Source organism: Poecile atricapillus (assembly GCF_030490865.1).
Source record: "Poecile atricapillus isolate bPoeAtr1 chromosome 30 unlocalized genomic scaffold, bPoeAtr1.hap1 SUPER_30_unloc_1, whole genome shotgun sequence".
NCBI classification, from domain to species: Eukaryota; Metazoa; Chordata; class Aves; order Passeriformes; family Paridae; genus Poecile; species Poecile atricapillus.
The window spans coordinates 92,721-102,409 of record NW_026708977.1 but is presented as its reverse complement, the minus strand read 5'-3'; the positions used below and the strand labels follow the sequence as shown (position 1 = coordinate 102,409).

At 53.5% G+C, this 9,689-nt stretch overlaps 1 protein-coding gene across 1 annotated transcript in view; it reads left to right on the top strand.

The window, feature by feature from the left end:
• The first annotated feature begins 1,301 nt into the window (after positions 1 to 1,301).
• The window catches only part of LOC131573969 (SH3 and multiple ankyrin repeat domains protein 1-like), a 41,271-nt gene continuing 32,883 nt past the window's right edge, over positions 1,302 to 9,689 (top strand). Inside the window, 1 exon segment of the mRNA XM_058828321.1 lies at positions 1,302 to 1,325. Within this exon segment, the coding sequence (XP_058684304.1) occupies positions 1,306 to 1,325 (20 nt within the window). The 5' untranslated portion in view covers positions 1,302 to 1,305.

Below are 9,689 nucleotides of genomic sequence, written 5' to 3'. Positions count from 1 at the left end.
TAAATTTGGGGGGATTTTGGGCAATTTTGGGGCAGATTTGGGGAGGATTTGGGGCAGTTTTGGGGTAAATTTGGTGGGATTTGGGGCAGATTTAGGGGAGATTTGGGGGGATTTGGGGTGAATTTGGGGGATTTTGGGGCAGATTTGGGGGGATTTGGGGGGTGAATTTGGGGGACTTTGGGGCAGTTTTGGGATTTTGGGGGGGATTTGGGGGATTTTGGGGGAGATTTGGGGAGGATTTGGGGCAGTTTTGGAATTTTGGGGGGAATTTGGGGAAATTTGGGGCAGATTTGGGGCAGTTTTGGGGCAGATTTGGCGGGAATTGGTGCAGATTTGGGGGGATTTGGGGTAAATTTGGGGGGATTTGGGGGGATCTGGGTAAATTTGGGGTAAATTTGGGGGGATTTGGGGCAGTTTGGGGCAGATTTGGGGGGATTTGGGTTAAATTTGGGGGAGATTTGGGGGGATTTGGGGTGAATTTGGGGGATTTTGGGGAAATTTGGGGGAATTTGGGGCAGTTTTGGGGAAATTTTGGGCAATTTTGGGTAAATTTGGGGGGATTTGAGGTAAATTTGGAGGGATTTGGGGCAGATCTGGCGGGAATTGGGGCAGATTTGGGGGGATTTGGGGTAAATTTGGGGGGATTTTGGGCAATTTTGGGGCAGATTTGAGGAGGATTTGGGGCAGTTTTGGGGTAAATTTGGGGGAATTTGGGGCAGATTTGGGGAAATTTTGGGCAATTTTGGGTAAATTTGGAGGGATTTGGGGCAGATTTGGGGGATTTGGGGAAATTTGGGGAGAATTTGGGGCAGTTTTGGGTAAATTTGGTGGGATTTGGGGCAGATTTAGGGGAGATTTGGGGGATTTGGGGTAAATTTGGGGTGAATTTGGGGGATTTTGGGGAAATTTGGGGGGATTTGGGGCAGTTTGGGGTAAATTTTGGGGGATTTTGGGGGGATTTGGGGGGATTTGGGGCAGTTTTGGAATTTTGGGGTAAATTTGGGGGAATTTGGGGCAGTTTTGGGGCAGTTTTGGGGCAGATTTGGCGGGAATTGGGGCAGATTTGGGGGGATTTGGGTAAATTTGGGGCAGTTTTGGGGGAATTTGGGGTGGATTTGGGGGGATCTGGGTAAATTTGGGGTAAATTTGGGGGGATTTGGGGCAGTTTTGGGGCAGATTTGGGGGGATTTGGGGTAAATTTGGGGGAGATTTGGGGGGATTTGGAGTAAATTTGGGGGATTTGGGTAAATTTGGGGCAGTTTTGGGGCAGATTTGGGGGATTTGGGGTGAATTTGGGGGGCTCGGATGGGGCCGCAGGAGCCGGGGTGAGTGGGGGAGGGGAGGGGGGGGGATTTGGGGGGAATTCCGGGGATTTTGGGGAAATTTGGGGGCATTTTGGGGTAAATTTGGGGGAATTTGGGGCAGTTTGGGGCAGATTTGGGGGGATTTGGGTTAAATTTGGGGGAGATTTGGGGGGATTTGGGGTGAATTTGGGGGGTTTTGGGGAAATTTGGGGGAATTTGGGGCAGTTTTGGGGAAATTTTGGGCAATTTTGGGTAAATTTGGGGGGATTTGAGGTAAATTTGGAGGGATTTGGGGCAGATTTGGGGGGATTTGGGGCAGTTTTGGGTAAATTTGGGGGCATTTGGGGAAGATTTGGGGCAGCTTTGGTGGGATTTGGGGCAGATTTAGGGGAGATTTGGGGGGATTTGGGGTAAATTTGGGGTGAATTTGGGGGATTTTGGGGAAATTTGGGGCGATTTGGGGCAGTTTGGGGTAAATTTTGGGGGATTTTGGGGGAGATTTGGGGGGATTTGGGGGGTGAATTTGGGGGACTTTGGGGCAGTTTTGGAATTTTGGGGTAAATTTGGGGGGATTTGGGCAATTTTGGGGCAGATTTGGGGAGGATTTGGGGCAGTTTTGGGGTAAATTTGGGGGAATTTGGGGCAGTTTCGGGGGGATTTGGGGCAGATTTAGGGGAGATTTGGGGGGATTTGGGGTAAATTTGGGGCAGATTTGGGGGGATTTGGGGAGGATTTGGGGCAGTTTTGGAATTTTGGGGTGAATTTGGGGGATTTGGGCTAAATTTGGGTAAATTTGGGGCAGTTTTGTTATTTTGGGGGGATTTGGGGCAGTTTTGGGGCAGATTTGGCGGGAATTGGGGCAGATTTGGGGAGGATTTGGGGCAGTTTTGGAATTTTGGGGGAGATTTGGGAGGATTTGGGGTAATTTTGGGGCAGATTTAGAGGGGTTTGGGGCAGTTTTGGGGCAGATTTGGGGAAATTTGGGGGCAATCTGGCAAGTTTTGGGGCTGATTTGGAATTTTTGAGGCACTTTAGGGGAGATTTTGGGCAGATTTGGAATTTTGGGGTCGATTTGCAGCAGTTTTAGATTTTTGGGGGGCAGATTTGGAGCTGATTTGGGGCAGATTTGGAATTTTGGAGCAAATTTGGGGGAGTTTTTGAATTTTGGGGCATTTTTGGAGCCGATTTGGGGCAGATTTGGAATTTTGGGGCAGTTTGGAGCCGACTTGGGACCAATTCGGGGCAGTTTTGGGGCAGATTTGGGGGAATTTGTTGCAGTTTTGGGGCAGATTTGGAATTTTTGGGGCAGATTTGGAATTTTGGGGTCGATTTGGGGGCAGATTTGCAGCAGTTTCAGATTTTTTGGGCAGTTTTGGGGCAGTTTTGGAATTTTGGGGCATTTTTGGAGATGATTTGGGGCTGATTTGGGAATTTTGAAGCAAATTTGGGGCAGATTTTGAATTTTGGGGCAGTTTTGGGAATTTTGGGGCAGATTTGGGAATTTTGGAGCATTTTTGGGGCTGATTTGGGACCAATTTGGGGCAGTTTTGGGGGAGTTTTTGAATTTTGGGCATTTTTGGAGCCAATTTAGGGCAGATTTTGAATTTTGAGGCAGATTTGTGTCAGTTTTGGGGCAGTTTTGGAATTTTGGGGCATTTTTGGGGCAGATTTGTGGCTGATTTGGGAATTTTGGAGCTGATTTGGGGCAGATTTGGAATTTTGGGGCAGTTTTGGGTCAGTTTTGGAATTTTGGGGCATTTTTGGGACAGATTTGGGGCTGATTTGGGAATTTTGGAGCCGATTTGGGGCAGTTTTGGAATTTTGGGGCAGTTTTGGGAATTTTGGGGCAGATTTGGGAATTTTGGAGCATTTTTGGGGCTGATTTGGGACCAATTTGGAGCAGTTTTGGGTCAGTTTTGGAATTTTGGGGCAGTTTTGGGGGAGTTTTTGAATTTTGGGGCAGTTTTGGAGCCAATTTGGGGCAGATTTGGGAATTTTGGGGCAGATTTGGGGCAGAATTTTGGAGTTTTGGAGCCAATTTGGGGCAGATTTTGAATTTTGGGGCATTTTTGGAATTTTGGGGCATTTTTGGGGCAGATTTGGGGCTGATTTGGGAATTTTGGGGCATTTTTGGGGCAGATTTGAGGCAGATTTGGGAATTTTGGGGCAAATTTGCGGCAGATTTGGAATTTTGGGGCAGTTTTGGGGCAGATTTTGAATTTTGTGGCAGTTTTGGGAATTTTGGGGCAGATTTGGGAATTTTGGAGCAGTTTTGGGGGAGTTTTTGAATTTTGGGGCAGTTTTGGAGCCAATTTGGGGCAGATTTGGGAATTTTGGGGAAGATTTGGGGCAGAATTTTGGAGTTTTGGAGCCGATTTGGGGCAGATTTTGAATTTTGGGGCAGTTTTGGAATTTTGGGGCAGTTTTGGAGCTGATTTGAGGCAGATTTGGGAATTTTGGGGCATTTTTGGAGATGATTTGGGGCAGATTTGGGAATTTTGAAGCAAATTTGAGGCAGATTTTGAATTTTGGGGCAGTTTTGGAGCCAATTTGGAATTTTGGGGCATTTTTGGAGCTGATTTGGGGCAGATTTGGGAATTTTGGAGCCAATTTGGGGCAGATTTGGAATTTTGGGGCAGTTTTGGGGGAGTTTTTGAATTTTGGGGCATTTTTGGAGCCAATTTGGGGCAGATTTGGGAATTTTGGGGAAGATTTGGGGCAGAATTTTGGAGTTTTGGAGCCAATTTGGGGCAGATTTTGAATTTTGGGTCAGTTTTGGCATTTTGGGGCAGTTTTGGAGCTGATTTGGGGCAGTTTTGGGAATTTTGGGGCAGTTTTGGAGCTGATTTGGGGCAGTTTTGGAATTTTGGGGCATTTTTGGGGCGGATTTGGGGCTGATTTGGGAATTTTGGAGCCGATTTGGGGCAGATTTGGAATTTTGGGGCAGTTTTGGGAATTTTGGGGCAGATTTGGGAATTTTGGAGCATTTTTGGGGCTGATTTGGGACCAATTTGGGGCAGTTTTGGGGGAGTTTTGGAATTTTGGGGCAGTTTTGGAGCCAATTTGGGGCAGATTTGGGAATTTTGGGGACGATTTGGGGCAGAATTTTGGAGTTTTGGAGCCAATTTGGGGCAGATTTTGAATTTTGGGTCAGTTTTGGAATTTTGGGGCAGTTTTGGAGCTGATTTGGGGCAGATTTGGGAATTTTGGAGCAAATTTGGGGCAGATTTGGAATTTTGGGGCATTTTTGGGGCAGATTTGGGAATTTTGGAGCCGATTTGGGGCAGATTTTGAATTTTGGGGAAGTTTTGGAGTGGATTTTTGGGCAGTTTTGGAATTTTGGGGAAGTTTTGGAGTGGATTTTTGGGCAGTTTTGGAATTTTGGGGAAGTTTTGGAGTGGATTTTTGGGCAGTTTTGGAATTTTGGGGAAGTTTTGGAGTGGATTTTTGGGCAGTTTTGGAATTTTGGAGCCAATTTGGGGCAGGTTTTGGGTGGATTTGGGGCAGATTTTGAATTTTGGGGCAGTTTTGGAGCTGATTTGTGTCAGATTTGCTATTTTGGGGCAGATTTGAGGCACTTTTGGAGCTGATTTGGGGCAGATTTGGAATTTTGGGGCAGTTTTGGAGCTGATTTGGGGCAGAATTTTGGAGTTTTGGAGCTGATTTGGGTCAGTTTTGGAATTTTGGGGCAGTTTTGGAGCCAATTTGGGGCAGATTTGGGAATTTTGGGGAAGATTTGGGGCAGAATTTTGGAGTTTTGGAGTCGATTTGGGGCAGATTTTGAATTTTGGGGCAGTTTTGGAATTTTGGGGCATTTTTGGAGTGGATTTGGGGCAGATTTGGAATTTTGGGGCAGTTTTGGAGCCAATTTGGGGCAGATTTTGAATTTTGGGTCAGTTTTGGAATTTTGGGGCATTTTTGGAGCTGATTTGGGGCAGATTTGGGAATTTTGAAGCAAATTTGGGGCAGATTTTGAATTTTGGGGCAGTTTTGGGGCATTTTTGGAATTTTGGGGCATTTTTGGGGCGGATTTGGGGCTGATTTGGGAATTTTGGAGCCGATTTGGGGCAGATTTTGAATTTTGGGGCAGTTTTGGGAATTTTGGGGCAGTTTTGGGAATTTTGGGGCAGATTTGGGAATTTTGGAGCATTTTTGGGGCTGATTTGGGACCAATTTGGAGCAGTTTTGGGGGAGTTTTTGAATTTTGGAGCAGTTTTGGAGCCAATTTGGGGCAGATTTGGGAATTTTGGGGCAGAATTTTGGAGTTTTGGAGCCAATTTGGGGCAGATTTTGAATTTTGGGGCAGTTTTGGAATTTTGGGGCATTTTTGGAGCTGATTTGGGGCAGATTTGGGAATTTTGGGGCAGTTTTGGGTCAGTTTTGGGGAATTTTGGGGCATTTTTGGGGGGATTTGGGGCAGTTTTGGGGCTGGGGGTGCTGGACTGGGATGAACTGGGATGGACTGGGATGGACTGGGATGAACTGGGATAAACTGGGAGGGACTGGGGTGGACTGGGATTGAACTGGGATTGAACTGGGAGGGACTGGGATGGACTGGGAGGGACTGGGATGGACTGGGATGGACTGGGATGAACTGGGATGAACTGGGATGGACTGGGATGAACTGGGAGGGGACTGGATCACACTGGGAGCTGTACTGGTGTGTACTGGTGCCGTACTGGGAGCGGGAACTGCCCTTGGTCCTTGTGCTCCTCCCGTCCCAGTTCATCCCAGTTCCATCCCAGTTCATCCCAGTCCCTCCCAGTTCTTCACAGTCCATCCCAGTTCAATCTCAGTTTAATCCCAGTTCCCCCCCAGTTCATCCCAGTCCATCCCAGTTCATCCCAGTCCCTCCCAGTTCAATCCCAGTTCATCCCAGTTCAATCCCAGCCCATCCCAGTATAACCCCAGTCCCTCCCAGTTCATCCCAGTTCATCCCAGTCCATCCCAGTTCAATCCCAGTTCAATCCCAGTCCATCCCAGTTCATCCCAGTCCCTCCCAGTTCAATCCCAGCTCAATCCCAGTTCAATCCCAGTTCATCCCAGTTCAATCCCAGTTCATCCCAGTTCAATCCCAGTTCATCCCAGTTCATCCCCAGTTCAATCCCAGTTCATCCCAGTTCAATCCCAGTTCATCCCCAGTTCAATCCCAGTTCATCCCAGTTCAATCCCAGTTCATCCCAGTCCATCCCAGTCCATCCCAGTCCATCCCAGTTCAATCCCAGTTCAACCCCAGTTCAATCCCAGTTCATCCCAGTTCAATCCCAGTTCATCCCAGTTCATCCCAGTTCAATCCCAGTTCCCCCCCAATCCCATCCCAGTCTCTCCCAGTTCAATCCCAGTCTCTCCCAGTCCCATACTGGTCCCGCTCCAGTTCTCGCTCCGTGGCCCCTCCCCCCTCCCCAAATCCTCCCAGTATCCCCCCCCAAATCCTCCCAGTATCCCCAGTATCCCCCCCCAAATCCTCCCAGTATCCCCAGTATCCCCAAATCCTCCCAGTATCCCCAGTATCCCCCCCCAAATCCTCCCAGTATCCCCAGTATCCCCCTCCCCAAATTCCCCCAGTATCCCCAGTATCCCCCTCCCCAAATCCTCCCAGTATCCCCAGTATCCCCTCCCCAAATCCTCCCAGTATCCCCAGTATCCCCAGTATCCCAAATCCCCCTCCCCAAATCCTCCCAGTATCCCCAGTATTCCCAGTATCCCCAAATCCTCCCAGTATCCCCAGTATCCCCTCCCAAATCCTCCCAGTATCCCCAGTATCCCCCCCCAAATCCTCCCAGTATCCCCAGTATCCCCCCCCCCAAATCCTCCCAGTATCCCCAGTATCCCCTCCCAAATCCTCCCAGTATCCCCAGTATCCCCTCCCAAATCCTCCCAGTATCCCCAGTATCCCCCTCCCCAAATCCTCCCAGTATCCCCAGTATCCCCAGTATCCCCCTCCCCAAATCCTCCCAGTATCCCCAGTATTCCCAGTATCCCAAATCCTCCCAGTATTCCCAGTATCCCCCTCCCCAAATCCTCCCAGTATCCCCAGTATCCCTCTCCCCAAATCCTTCCAGTATCCCCAGTATCCCCCTCCCCAAATCCTCCCAGTATCCCCAGTATTCCCAGTATCCCCAAATCCTCCCAGTATCCCCAGTATCCCCTCCCCAAATCCTCCCAGTATTCCCAGTATCCCCAGTATCCCCCTCCCCAAATTCCCCCAGTATCCCCCCCAAATCCTCCCAGTATCCCCAGTATTCCCAGTATTCCCAGTATTCCCCTCTCCAATCCCTGCGCCCCCTCCCCAATTCCGAGCCCCCTCCCCAAATCCTCCCAGTATCCCCAGTATCCCCCCCAAATCCTCTCAGTATCCCCAGTATCCCCAAATCCTCCCAGTGTCCTCAGTATCCCCTCCCCAAATTCCCCCAGTATCCCCAGTATCCCCAAATCCTCCCAGTATCCCCAGTATCCCCCTCCCCAAATTCCCCCAGTATCCCCAGTATCCCCCTCCCCAAATGCTCCCAGTATCCCCAGTATCCCCCTCCCCAAATCCTCCCAGTATCCCCAGTATCCCCCCCAAATCCTCTCAGTATCCCCAGTATCCCCAGTATTCCCAGTATCCCAAATCCCCCTCCCCAAATCCTCCCAGTATCCCCAGTATCCCCCTCCCCAAATCCTCCCAGTATTCCCAGTATTCCCCTCCCCAATCCCTGCGCCCCCTCCCCAATTCCGAGCCCCCTCCCCAAATCCTCCCAGTATCCCCTCCCCAAATTCCCCCAGTATCCCCCTCCCCAATCCCTGCACCCCCTCCCCAATTCCGGGCCCCTCTCTGTAATCCCGAGCCCCCTCCCCAAATCCTCCCAGTATCCCCAGTATCCCCAGTATCCCCCTCCCCAAATTCCCCCAGTATCCCCAGTATCCCCCTCTCCAATTCCTGTGCCCCCTCCCCAGTTCAGTGCCCCCCTCCCCAATTCCGGCCCCCTCCCCAATTCCGGCCCCCTCTCCAACTCAGTGCCCCCCTCCCCAATTCCGAGCCCCCTCCCCAAATCCTCCCAGTATCCCCAGTATTCCCAGCATCCCCCTCCCCAATTCCTGCGCCCCCCTCCCCAATTCCGGGCCCCTCTCCGCTCTGTCCCTGCCCGGCCGCCGTCGCGGCCGCTCCCAGAACCAGAACCGGGTCCTAGAGCCGGAACCGGAGCCGGAGCCTTTTCCCTCCCTCCCGGCCCGGCCGCGGCGCCCCCCGGGCCCGACCCCCTCCCCAAATTCCCGGGGGGGCTGCGGCGATGCGGCCGCGCCCCCCTCCCCTCCCCCACCATGTCCCGCCGCCGCGCCCCCTCCCCCCGCGCCGCCGCCCCCTCCCCCGCGCCCCCGCTCTCGTCCAGCTGGCCCCTGCTGGGACCCCCCCGCCGCAGCGTCTGGTACATCTACAGGTACGGGGAGACCCCCCCCCGGGACCGGGACCCCCCCCCCGGTACCGGGACCCCCCACCCGGGACCGCCCCCCGCCCATCCCCCACCGCCCGCTGGCACCGGGATTAACGGCGGCGGGATTGTGGGGAGGGGTCGTGGGGGGAGAGACCCCCCCGCGGTGTCACCCTCGGGACCCCCGAAATGTCACCGGGACCCCTCAGAACCCCCCGGTACCGGGACCACCCCTCCGGGACCCCCCGGGACCACCCCCCATCCATCCCCATCCCTGTGTGGGGAGAGACCCCCCCGCGGTGTCACCCTCGGGACCCCCCCGGGACCCCCTCGGTGTTACCGGGACCCCCCCCCCGGTATCGGGACCAACCCCCCGGGACCCCCCCGGTACCGGGACCACCCCCCATCCATCGGGAGGGGTCGTGGGGGGAGAGACCCCCCCCGCGGTGTCACCCTCGGGACCCCCCCCGGTGTTACCGGGACCCCTCCCGGTACCGGGACCACCCCCCCGGGACCCTCCGGGACCCTCCAGGACCACCCCCCATCCATCCCTGTCCCATGCGGGGAGAGACCCCCCCCCCACCGTGTCACCCTCGGGACCCCCCCGGGACCCCCCCAGTGTCACCGGGACCCCCCCGGGACCCCCCCAGTGTCACCGGGACCCCCCCAGTGTCACCGGGACCCCCCCAATGTCACCAGGACCCCCCCGGGACCCCCCCAGTGTCACCGGGACCCCCCCGGGACCCCCCCAGTGTCACCAGGACCCTCCCGGGACCCCCCCAGTGTCACCAGGACCCTCCCGGGACCCCCCCAATGTCACCAGGACCCTCCCGGGACCCCCCCAGTGTCACCAGGACCCCCCCGGGACCCCCCCAATGTCACCGGGACCCCCCCGGGACCCCCCCAGTGTCACCGGGACCCCCCCAGAGTCACTGGGACCCCCCCGGTACCGGGACCACCCCCCATCCATCCCCGTCCC